This window comes from Temnothorax longispinosus, chromosome 10 (genome assembly GCF_030848805.1).
Source record: "Temnothorax longispinosus isolate EJ_2023e chromosome 10, Tlon_JGU_v1, whole genome shotgun sequence".
NCBI classification, from domain to species: domain Eukaryota; kingdom Metazoa; phylum Arthropoda; class Insecta; order Hymenoptera; family Formicidae; genus Temnothorax; species Temnothorax longispinosus.
Window position 1 is genome coordinate 6,458,231 of NC_092367.1, and position 13,130 is coordinate 6,471,360.

At 38.7% G+C, this 13,130-nt stretch overlaps 1 protein-coding gene across 1 annotated transcript in view; it reads right to left on the reverse strand.

Annotated features, from left to right (window-relative positions):
* Positions 1 to 8,673, reverse strand: part of Timeout (circadian regulator timeout) — a 104,278-nt gene extending 95,605 nt beyond the window's left edge. Inside the window, exons 1-14 of the mRNA XM_071789875.1 lie at positions 8,323 to 8,673; positions 7,709 to 7,938; positions 7,468 to 7,621; positions 7,173 to 7,353; positions 6,969 to 7,100; positions 6,777 to 6,872; positions 6,494 to 6,657; positions 4,440 to 4,557; positions 4,031 to 4,293; positions 3,310 to 3,442; positions 2,787 to 2,941; positions 1,682 to 1,815; positions 1,433 to 1,586; positions 1,234 to 1,314 (exon numbers count right to left, since the gene is read on the reverse strand). Coding sequence (XP_071645976.1) covers positions 1,234 to 1,314; positions 1,433 to 1,586; positions 1,682 to 1,815; positions 2,787 to 2,941; positions 3,310 to 3,442; positions 4,031 to 4,293; positions 4,440 to 4,557; positions 6,494 to 6,657; positions 6,777 to 6,872; positions 6,969 to 7,100; positions 7,173 to 7,353; positions 7,468 to 7,621; positions 7,709 to 7,802 — 1,859 coding nt within the window. The 5' untranslated portion in view covers positions 7,803 to 7,938; positions 8,323 to 8,673. The remainder of the gene's footprint in view (positions 1 to 1,233; positions 1,315 to 1,432; positions 1,587 to 1,681; positions 1,816 to 2,786; positions 2,942 to 3,309; positions 3,443 to 4,030; positions 4,294 to 4,439; positions 4,558 to 6,493; positions 6,658 to 6,776; positions 6,873 to 6,968; positions 7,101 to 7,172; positions 7,354 to 7,467; positions 7,622 to 7,708; positions 7,939 to 8,322) is intronic.
* Between the last annotated feature and the right edge of the window lie 4,457 nt (positions 8,674 to 13,130).

Sequence of the window (13,130 nt, forward strand, 5' to 3'; positions counted from 1 at the left end):
AGAGCAAGAAGGGTTGGCGAGGTGGAACGCAGAAACAAGTTAGCGGAGGGACATGACTCATAGGCACATTTAGAGCTGGAACACTTCAAAGAGTTGGTTGGGTACCGGTTCACCCCGGTGAACCGATGTATACCGACGCGTTACAAGAGCGCGGCAGATCCCTTTCAGATTTAATGTAATGTAAATATCTGTGGCAGTGCAAACGCTTGGCTTTTCGCCAGTTAATTGGCCGTGTGACTAGTCGGTGCACAAAGCCGAAAAAATCTCAAACAGCTCAATAAGCGTAATTAATATATTACGATCAAGCTTAATGAAAAATCGCGAGACGGTAAGTTTTACTCGTTTTTTGCCGACGTTTATAAAAAATGAATTTTTTTAATGGAAATAATGACGATAATAAAGTCGCGAATTTTGTCTGATAAGTATAATTATGTATCATGTATGATTATATATATAAATACTATATGAATAGAATAGAGAATGAATCAACCGATAACTTTGTTATATGTATGTGTTAAAAATTATATTATTAATATCACGTGAGGGGATTATGTTATTATTTATATCACTTCGTATATACCATATACGTTTTAGCACAAAGGATCAAAAATTCATTTATCAAATTTACGTGAATAAATTCCACGGTCTTACTGACCCTCTAACCCTAACGTAATGAACACCTTTGTTTGGCAAAACAAAGCCCGCACAACTCCCGTAATTAATTGACTTACCTCAAAATTGCCTTTTGTTATTAAAAAATATTAAATTCCATTATAAAAATATAAGCATTGCAAATATATAGAAGGCAGAAATATCTTTTTATTAATTTTATGTTAAAAAATAGTGTGAATTAAAAATTAAACGCTGCGAAATTCCAAACCATCGAACACAAGAAACAAGAACTATCTTTTATCGTGACCGAATCGATTTGCATGATAATTTACATATTTATCGCCCGGTACATTAAATTACGATATTATAAGCGAGAAATTATACAAAAAGTTTTATTACAAGCTATAATTTCTCGCATATATTTCAGTTAGTAACAGCAAAGTAATAAAAAAATTACAACCTAAAACCTAACCACTCATTTGTCGCATTGCACGACGACGGTTTAGATGCAAAACTGATTCTCAAAATAAACAACAACGTTGCCATCGCTCGAGTACAACGAGTTTCATGGTAACAAGTTACTTTCCACGAATCGCTTCTCAAAATAAACAAATCTCTTACCTTGCTGCACGTAGGAGACCAACTGCCTGTTCCAAGTTCCTCTGTCGCATTAATTTCTGAATTTTCTTCATGGCGTCTGTTCTACAAATCAAGACAAAAAAACCATAAAGCATAAAGATATACTTTATATCATTTCAACAAACATTAATAATAAATAGTAAATATTATTCTGCTTAACCATCACAATGCTAATACATACTTTTGATCGTCGATAGGCGTGTCTAAGGTTGCATCAAACGGCACCACTACAGGTATAACAGCATCGCGCATAACAGCAGATAATTCGAGACTGACAATGTCCCAACGTTCATCCAAAGTAGGAGCCGCAGGAGTTACGTTTTCCTCAGTAGGTTCTGGTTAAAAGAAATCGAACAATTTTGTGCATATCAAATTTAATTTTATATTACTTTAAATTCTTCAACACAGTCAATACACAAATAGATCTTACTTTTTCTCTTTTTAACCTTTCTTCTCTTTGCCTTTACTTTTTGGACTATGAGATGCCGTTGGCCTTTCTGGCAGAAGTGTTCAAGCATTTTTAGAAATATGTGAACAGTCGTTATAAGATCCAGTAAGTACTGCCTGAAAGATAAATGTATATGTAAGTACAATGTTTTAAGCTGAACTTAAATCGGTAAACTTAAACCGCCTTCCTTCCTTCCTTCCTATGACAAGAAATTAATTCAATCCCGCTACTCGCGCATTAATTTGTCAATTTAGTTCCGGCAACGTGCGCTACCGCCATCAAAGCCAAAGTTTGACGGAACCGTCGTCCTGTTTTCGTCAGCGTCCCCGTAACGTCAAAGTATAGTAGCAACGTGGTATTGCGGTACGTCGCGCCGCCCTTACATTTCCATCGTGGAAATCCGCGCAAAACCCGTCAAACTCGTAGCAAGTTGAACGCCCACTGCCTTTTCCCATTTCGCCGGCCGGAAGGTCGATAAAAGTTGTTTATTCCGCCGAGGAACCGTAGAAGGGAGGAAGAAACCGGGTGGGTGCGAGAGCTACCGAGACCAGCTGCCGAAGAAGAGAAATAGTCGAAAAGGAACGGCATCGGAGCGGAGCCGGAGTGGCTTCCTGGCTGGTCGAATCGATTGATCCGAAAGTGAATCAATCTGTCTGCGGTAGATAAAACTTTCGGTAAAGAGTTCTCTCTTTCTCCTCTCTCCTTTCTCCGCGACGCGGATTCGCACGGTACAGACGTGTTCGGCGTAGGACGACGCGTCGCGTCGCATAACTTTTTGCGATACCTGCATTACGTTACTATATACAGCCTGCTAAAAATTCGCGAAGGATTCGCAAGGGATTCGCGAAGGATTAGCGACTTATTTTGCTGAATTAAAAAGGGATCGACTGACGAAACAAACGACTGATTTATAGAAAGAATAAAAGGCGCGATTATCTTATCTTTTTCTTTTGATATTTTTTATTAGTCATTTTCTTTTAAAGTTCTTAAAGCTAATTTATTTATATGTAAGTAATCAAGATGATAAAGTTACACGGCTTATTCTGTGCGCGGTGGTAATTATGACGATGAAATTCTATTCACTCACCGTGACATTTTAACCTCGTCGAAGCACAAAAGCTGAGAGAGTATCGTTTCCCGATATTCCGGGACATAAAAGATATTGCTTTTAATTATCTTGCTGGATTCCTTAACACCATCATCTGTGCTCTTATCCATTATCATAAGAGTGTTAAGAAGCTCCTAAAACACGAGATAGATTTTCGTTACCCCCGGTTTCAACGCAGTTACGTACGCGTTTCCGCTCATTATAACGCGCGTCAAACATACGTCTCCCATAGATTACGTTACGCCAATCAAATGCGTGCTTTTTTGAAACGCGCGTTTGACGCGCAAATTAACGCGCGGTAAAACACATGCATGGAAATAAACCAGTGGGTCTATTCTGTAACTCTTACGACAGTTTCGTTATCGTTATATTTGCGTTGCACAGATATTATATATGATAAAAAAGCTGCGCAATGACAATATAACGATAACGAAACTGTCGGGTTAGCTTCTCTCTAAACACTCACACGCAACGTTAATTATCGTTTCGTACAATGTCCTACCTGATATGCTTTTAATGCCAAATGCAATCTACGAGACCAAAGCGGTATCCTCTTTTTGTCAACTAATATCATCTCATAATATTGTTCCATTTGTCTTTGAACTAAATAAAACACTTGTGTGGATATAGTTTCGCTAAATAAAATAAAATATTGCATTTATTAGTAATAATAAAATTTTAAATTCGTGCAAAGTATATAAAATAAAAATAGAATTTTTTATATGTTCAGATTGTAAAAAAAATCAATATTAGTCAAACAATCTGTCAGTAAATTTGATCCAACAGAAATGGAGGATCATATGCATTGGTGCATAGCACAGATAACGAATTGTAAACAAAATTCAAACTATATAATATACGTTGTTTAAACGAGAAATGTATAACTGTACAAGATCAATTACCTAACTTCATAATCTAAAGTAAATTTTAATATTAAAAAAAAAAAGTTATTTCTTGGAAAAATAATATTAATATAGACACTGTGGGACAGTGGCGATTTAATAATTTCCATATTTGCAACCGTCATAAAAATTATTCCACGATGTAAAGTTAGATGATTTAGCCTGTACGGACGGACGCTGGAGAATTTTCTTTCTAGACAAGATCCGAAAGAAACCGACGATGCGTAAAACGAGTTCGTAAACTGTCTCGCTTTCTGCTCTCTTTAGGTGAGGTATGCGACAATGTAGACGCTATGAGAAAGTTGAGGCGTAAAGATTTACCTCACATATTTCACTTGAAACTTATAATGTCGATTGAACTCCATGAAGAAACGCAAGGCCCATAGATAGACAGCCGTTTCCCCTGCTTGGCCTTGAGGGTCGTTGATGAAGCAAGATCTGGTGAATTTCATCACGGAATTGTAAACCCCGCTTAGAAATTCTACGCAAAATTCTTTTAGAAAGAGTCGCACGCTGAGGGCAGACGTGCGCTCCTCCTTGGTGTCTTGCAGGCTCACTTTATCTTTGCGTCGCTTCACTCTTTTCTGTTACAAAAGACATGTGCTTTCTATTATTATATTTGTCGATTTTATTCGTATATAATTCACGGAACATAATATACGATCGCAGTTATTTCGACATTCCCGGACGTTTTTGAAAGCAATAAAAAGATATCCCTTGCAAAATTTACCTTATTGGTACCGAATTCCAATGCTTCTATCTTTTGGTACGGTTTATGACATATCATTTGATTTTCTCCGGTTGCTTTCATATTCTGCACAACGTAAGTACCGCCAAATCGTGAGTGTCTAATTGAGATCAAATGAAAACATGATATTAAAAATTGAACTTATTCATGAAGCAAAATGTATTCTTGAATTTTTCAAGGGTACGAACGTAATGTATCTTAAAATACAATATACGATATTGGGAGAACGATATGTGCATGTACGTTTCGGGCAAAGATTCGATTTCTTATTTAATTCTCGCGTTTCCTTTCCCTTCGTTCCTACGCGTGAATTGAGAAGTGAAAATAACGTGACCCTCCGCTACTAAAAAAAGAATTGATTATTCAAATCCAATTTCAGCCATGAGCCCCGAAGATTCAATCAATAGCATAGAAGGCAGCTGTCAACAGCAGATAGTTTCCTAAACGATGAAGACGCGCACCCTACTTTCTCCTACTTTTTTCTCACGAGAGAAGCTCGCTTCCATCTGTCTCCTCGAAATATTTTTAAACAAATAACTAACTTCTCAAAAAGTTTATTTATCGAAGCGTATGAGAAGCATTTTCCCAAATAAACGTCAGATAACTTTTAATTTACATTTAGCTACATGGAAACATTGCAACTTTTAAGAGTAATAATTTCCAATAGTAGAATTCTTATAATTCCTATATAAAAGTAACGTGGAAACAATAAATGGAAATAAATAAAATAAAAATAATAAAAATGATGTGGAGAGCACGTACACGGCGCAGCTATCCAATTTTGTTCCTATGTTTACTATTGCTATCAAAAAGAGATCTGTGTTCGTGACACAGCTAGGCGCTGCTTTATCGTTTTCCGATCAAATTATCTTTCCATCGATCGATAGAGAACACGTGGAAGGCGGAGGGATCTTTTCACCGCACATCCAGTCCCTTTCAACTCGTAAAAAGCCTTTCGCAAAGACGTGGATGCGCGCATCCACGGGCTTCTGGAACGCGCTCGTTACAAGAATACGGCTCGCTTCTCTCCAACAAGTGGATAAAAGCTTCTATTCATACTACGGCTGGGTCCTACCTTAAAAACTAGGTCATATTCATTATACGCATATCGCATCGCGAACACACCGCGGTAACTCCCAAAGGCATCCGTCAAGTAGCAATCGGCACCTTTTAGTCATCCCACTTTTACAATCACGGGCTTTTAGCTGTGGCCGCTCATTAAAGCGGTAATTACGCGGTAGCTACCCACGTTAAATCCATTCTCCCGTGTATCGCGGTAAAAAACGTACGGATAATACAGCTAACGTATGAATAAAACTGAATTAATACACAGATACTGCTACAGCACGTTTCGTTGTACCAGATAGTACCAGATAGATAAGTCAAATTAAGCACATATCTAAAGAGCGATTTTAATTTTTAATTCGGAAATCATTGATTTCGGGCGAATCTTTCTCGAGCGACCGAATTTTCAAGCAAACACGCGCATTTCCTATAAAAGCTATTTATTTTAAACTATCGTATTTTAAATTTTATATCATACAAAGATATTATTTTAAATTCGTTGGAAAAATTAATTTATACAATGTTTTTTCCTCTCGATTTTTAAAATATATAATATACATAGCTGCAGCATGAGATGAATAAATGTAATTTGTCTTTATCGTTATTTTATAGGTAGTATACAGAGTATCCCGGAATTCGCTCACTCGAGAATACACGATACAATTTTCTGTGCTAGATATCATGTACAGTTATTCTAAAATTTTTAGAGAAAAAGTAAAATTGTCTACACGCGCGCACCGCCTCTGATTCATGCAAAACTTAAAGCACAGTTAGCTTTAAATTGCTCTCATTTAAAAACTACTGCTCGGACGCAATTTTGCCAGTGGAAAAAAGCGTTCCTTCTGGCACAAAAAAATCGCAATGTACATATCATGTGTGCGAATTTTGGGAAATTCAATTATTTTTACTTTTTCATTAATAAATTAACAAACTTTTCTTATTAATAAATAACAATACATATATAGATTTACCTCGACCCAGCGTATTTTTTTACTTTGTCCATTTTTTCGCGCAGTTCTTTTTGTCGCAGGGCTACGAGGCTAGCCTCGTCATTTTCCCTTTCAGCGGTACTACGTTGCAACCCAGATGCAGCCAATAGGCTTGCATTTTGCTCACGTAACATTAAAGATATAATCTAGTATAAAAAAATAAGACTGTTATTTACGAGTAACAAACAAGTTCTTAATGACAGTATTATTTTAAATATAAAAATATAAAAAATAAATAACTGTAAAACTAGTATGCTTTGTATACCTCTAAAATTTGCATGTGATATTGCTGTTCCTTATTGTTACTGACAATAAACAACAAAATGTCCACTATCCCTGAAGCATGAAATGCAAATAATATCTATAAAAAGAAATTCCGTCTGTCACTCAAAATTATATTCGACATAATTAAAAAAAAATTTTTTAAATTTATCTTAATGTTAACGTAGCAATTTACCTCATCGTGAACAGTAGCATCGTTATCAGCTCTTTTATCATTATCATTAGGTGGCACTTGCAGTACATTTCTAATAAAAACAAGTATTCTTTCAATTGTCAACTCATTTTCTTCCCCTCTTTCTGTACTATCCTATAAAATAAAAATTATCTTACAATCTGTAAACTATCAATCGCAAGGACATGAAGGACATAAAGAACTTACAATGTTAAGTAGATTCCCCAAACGGCCAGCTACCGCTACCCACACATTCTCATCGGTTAACGCTGCCTTATACTCTTGTAAATATGAAACAATTTGTTGATACAAACTATATGTCGTCTTCTCAGTTGGTATTTGTTCATTGTAAATTACAAACGCAGAGCTTGTCAAATTAATAAGTAATCTGTTAGAGAAAAACAGATAAATCATACGTAAGTGTATCCTTACATCAAGTATGTGAGTCATAATGTTCCATACAATTCAATATATTCCAATTTACTTGCACAGTGACACATACCGCAATAAGACATCCCAAAGTTCGATATTCTCAACGTGATGTACAAGAATCTTCACAAGATCCGTCTGGAGTAATCTCGTTTGCCCAAGAAAGCGTCTTATAGTGTGCGTATCATCATCTCTCTTAAGATATCTAATGAGATCCTTTATAACATCTATCAAGAAATTGATTGCACTGTCAAATATTATTCAACTCTATTTAAATATATCAACTTTAAAATAAGATCAAGATAAATCTTCACCTAAGCAATTTTTGTCCAAGTGATAGGTAGTCCCATCAAAATATCCAATCACAGCGCAAGTGGCAGTGAGTTCAGCCGAGAGATAATCTGCCATGCTTAAACAATTTGCACCACGAAATTTTCAGCGTGCAATATTTATCCCTCCAACTGTCAATGACTTTTATATACACGACTGCAGTGACTACTGAATAATGGCGCACATCCGTTTCGCTTTTAATTTCGTTAGCCCCCTGTTAAAAATAACAAAGTCCAATAAATATGTAGAAATATAAACAAAGATTCATTTAAATTTATGTTCTCAACTTTACTACGTTTATGCGAGCGTTACTTCTGTAGTAACTTACAATAATTCACTCGTTTACGCGGAGTAAATTATCTAAGTTACTATAAAATGCCGTTTACGCGAAGGGATTATCGTAAATTATTATAGAAGTAACGCTCGCGTAAACGTAGTACTTGTCTTATAATTGTCTCGGAAATTATTACAAAAATCGTAACTGATTCCGTCAAACACACACTATTTTAACAACATTATTCGACAAGAAGACACGCCGACAACAGCCAAGTATCTTTCTCCCAGAGTTAGCGAGATGATTTCTACTTCAAACACTCACCGAAAAATCAGCTTAACAACGACACTTTGCGAAATATCCAACACCGGCGACGACGACGACGGGGTCCCGCACTGTCCCGCACTACATCACGTTCGAGGTTCGAGGTTATGTCTCACGCCGGGAGAAGGTATGTCGCGCACGTGAATTAAGCACTCCGCACTTCTCGCAACGAGACGCACACTCGAAACGACCGGTACGAGACGCGTGACGAGAGGCGTTAAGCCTGTCACTGACTTTCGCGCTTCTCCGAGAAAACCGAAACAATAGTACGCGCGTACCGTCGTACCGTCAAACGCAACAGGTGAGAAAAGCGCGCGAACTCGGCATTCGGCAAACCGAGCTCCGAACGGACTTGGCCGGGCGGTCGGCCGCGCTCGGCTCTCTCCGCCGCGGTTCGGTTCAGACCGGTCTCGGCGCGGCGGCGCGGCGGCGCGGCAGTTCGCACTTTGCACTTTGCACTTTGCAGCCGAACGATGCGGCGCGGCGGAGCGTTTAGAGCCTTCGGAGGTATTCGAAGGTAAATCATGGTTTGTCTCGTTGCTCGGTATATCATTTTGCCGCTTTTCGCGATTGAAACGAGGCAGGCATAATGTAGGATTGGTGCGAGGTAGGAGAAGAAGCAGATATGCTCGAAAACGCGTGAAACATGCACGACGCGCCGCGGTACGTTACAATCGTTTTTTTTTGCTTAACGTCGCAAAATGGCGCGCAATCACTTTGCTTAATCACTTTGCCGAACATTTCAGGAGATTTGTGCGCCGGAACCAATAACCATTGCATCTCGCGTTCAATATCGCGGAATACGGGGCGTTTGACGTTATTACTTATGAACGATTCAGGAAGGAGAGGTCGATAGATCTCGTCCTCTCGTGAACCGACGAAGATTTTGACGAATTGCGTTTTATGAGCGCAAATAGGAAGAGTCCATTTTTTTTACCGATTGGGCTTCGGGCATTCGGGCAGCGGAATTTTTTTAAATCTTAGATCGCGATCGAACCGAAAAGATAAACGCAGCGTACAAATTTCGAAAGGGGTATTTCAATTTTCGACGTGACGAACGTGGCTCATAAAAAAAAGAAAAGAGAAATAACGAGGCGTCTCTATTATCGCGCATTTTGTGTTTAGGTTTTTCGATTACGCCGCATTCGCGAGGCGGAGGGTCGCCAGCCCGGGACGTCCATTATGTCGTCGTAATACGAAGCAGCGCTTTCGGCGAGCAATCTGCTGATAGACGTCGCCCGCAAAGGAGGAAAATAAAGCCATAAATCCAATTTCGTCGCCCGGCAGGGGCGAGGAGGGACGGGCAGACACAGACCCGCAGCCACCCATGCACACCCTTACACATACGTACAGGCGGTCGAGCAAGGAGAGAGAGGCGACCTGCGACGGGCGAGGTCGGGTAGGTATAAGAGATCGAGTAATAATACAGAGGAACGAGGTGCGGACGACACGGTCAGAAAATGACGGGGGAAGAGGGATGATACGATGTGCCGACGCGTTTTGATGGTCGCGGCTGCACGGACATTCGACGGCTAATCGATATCGTCGAAGGTATCCGGGTCATCGGGTTATCGGCCAGTCGTCCGCACCTGTCCGCTTATTTCGTCAGCGCCGCGTCAGTGTTCTATGACAGCACGCTCTATACATTTTGCGCTTTGTGACGCGCACGCGACGATTTTTGCGCCCGGGACGCTCGGAAAATTGGCCCGAGCGGAGTCGGCCGCTGCTCTTTTCGAATCGATTCGTCCGCGTATACCTACACACGCGCGTCGACACGCTGCGCGATTTCATATTTTTTCCTCTTTCTCGCTGTCTGCCGCGCGGGCAACGGACTCCACTCCACTGCGAAAGCGATATCTAATTCACGTGTAATAATATCTAATATGAAAGAAACACGAGAATCATATATATGAGTTAAGGTAAACGTACGGTATACCCTTACACAAAATATTCCGCGACGTGAATTTTGTCTCTCGGTCGGTCGATCGGTGTATCGCGTATAAAAAAAAATAACTGACATGCGAGCGCTTCGTTTGAACGCTTTTGCTCGCAATTATGTGCACATGGGATTATTTATATTTGTAAAACCCTGTGGTCGTAATATTATTAAATTAATTAAACCGAGAATTAAATAATACTGAGATTTATTATTAATTACTTATTTGTATCTTCTCTCTCCCTTTTTCGAGCTCTCTTTTGAGCTGGGAGAGCCCAAAAATTAGCAAAATACGTTGAAATAGCAAGAGAATAAATATAATGTGACGTGATTTTATAATCAGCTCCCTTTGAAGTTGGAGAATACAATCGGGAATAACTGACGTGTTTTGCGGTTCGCCGTGTAAACAGGGATGTTTGATCGCAAGCCCTTTCGATTTTTGATGGAGTTATATTAATGCTCGGCGAATTCAAAAATTTCAAGTCAGATACATTTATCGCGAAAATTACGTGCGCGCCGGCAACGGACAAACCGCTTTTATATGCGTCACGCTAATGAGCAATAACGGCGATAGCGCGATGGGTTTACGAATGAAACACAAAATCGAGCCATTTATTGTTTGTCAAGAGCATTGTTTCAACGGTAAACACAATTGCTATTTCAGCTATACTAGCGAATGATTTCTCATTAAAGGAAACAACGGATGTTGGATTATAGATTTCGATTGTACGATCTAAATTTATTGCACGTTAAAATAAACGCTCGATGCACCGAAAAAATGGCAAATTAAATCGTATCAAGAATTGTTGTTCCTGAGAAAATTTGATACAAATTTTTTCTCGCGTAACTATAAAAAATTTACGTCATATTTTGTCGATATTATTTATGGCAGATCCATTATTCAACCGTTATTCAACCATTATACCAAATAGAATGGAAAATGTATGTTAACAATGGAGAAATAATCAATTTGGGACTAGAATTAATTAAACCTGTTTCTTTTGTAATAGTTGTTTACATATAGCGCACGTGAATCAAGAATTTCCCTTTTGCGGAATATTTTAAAAAAATTATTTTCGATTTTTCATGAAAAATACGTAACGCGAAAATATTATAAAGGGATGGCTTTTTCATAGGCACCGCCGCGCGTACCAATAATATTCGTCGTGCTGGCAATTGTGAAATTGTTGATGATTTATACTACTGCCTATATTATAAAACATGGTGCGGCTATGGTAATAATTAAATAAAATCATAAAATAAATTATATTTCCTGCAACCGCGTACGTGTACGGAGTACATATACGTATTAGTTTTGCCGCGAGACGCAAATATCTCGCGTTCAATAGTTGGGAATTTCATATGTTTCCGCGATATTTTTTATTTAATAAATAATATTTTAATTTAGATATATTGTTTTTCAAACAAGACCAGTCTCTTCCGAATGGGAAAAAGAGAAATAGTAAAATTTTTCAATCTTTTCTAAAGCGAATAAACGAGATGTGAAAATGAAATATACGCGCAATCTTCTCCGGGATGGATGGAAGAATACGTCAGCGTGCGTGCTTCAGGGTTAACGCGGGAATATAGCCTGTTCCGTCATGGATTCAATTAGAACGTACTAACGGCAGAGGTTAATGCAAAATTAATCAGACCCTATGCTCTTTAGACGGGTATAACGGGACGATAGTTTTGCTTCTATATAATTTACGGCAAATTCCATGGGTTCTTCATATTTTGATACGGAAAACTGTAAGTCTGTCGGGCTCACGAAGTTGGCAGCTAAATGTCGTGTGCATAATCTACTTGTTAACTAGTTAATTCAGTTAAGTTTTGTAAGTTCCGTCGCGCGTAAACATAACTGGCGGACGAGGCGAGTTGGAAGCGGCAGATTTAGTCAAGCCGAAATAAAGCGATTGCGTTCCGCGCTATAAATTACGATCTCGAGTACTCCTTGCGATTTCCTAGAAGGCAAACTCGAGAGAGTTTGTTGCACCGGCCGTCTTTAAAACAGTTCTTGATACAATGGGTCACTCCGTGAAAATTCCAACGAAAGCGCATTTACACCGTCGACCTTTTTGCGCAAGATATGAATTATTTCTCGTTTAATTTAAACAGAAATCGCTGCAGTTCGCACGTGAACCGCGTCGTGAGTGCGCCTACGGAGATGCATCAACGGATCAACGGAGAAGGACCTGGGGAGATCGAGGAGAGGAGGAGGAGGCCTGGGAGGCATCGTGCGACGACGGAGCAACCGTGGGGTGAGTACTTAATTGTTATTCGTTTATTATTTTGCTACTCTGTGGCAGATTCCGTCACTTTCTCAAGCGCCACTTGATTCGCCTATTATACGTGTGATACTCATTGTCAGTACTCGTTTGAGGTTTAACGTGATAAAATTAATTACTTCAAGTATTGATTATTTCGAACACTGCTTTAATGTAAAAATATATTTATATGTTACAGATCAACGCAGGGTTACAACTTACAACTCCGCTGTTGCGCATCGACCGGTAAGTTATTTTTTCATTTCAATATCGCATGTCAAGGCAATGGATTAGTAAAATTGCGAATTTATCGCAGGAAAAATCAATCTTGTTCTCGGCGACTTTTCATTAGCGATGAACTAATGATATAAACAAAACTAAACAAAAAAATAAAATCTCGGAAGGAGAGCGACAAGTTTTCTCTAGGCATTACTGCCTTATACTCTTGTGTTTTTTGTCACTTTGCATAGAGAAAGAGAGAATTTGTTGTACATTAGACATATTTGTTATATTTGTTATTTGTTATATTTTAAATAATATATTAAATCGTTGTTAAACGCAGCCTTCAAGCGTAGCAATTTAACGTATAAGAATAAATAACCAAC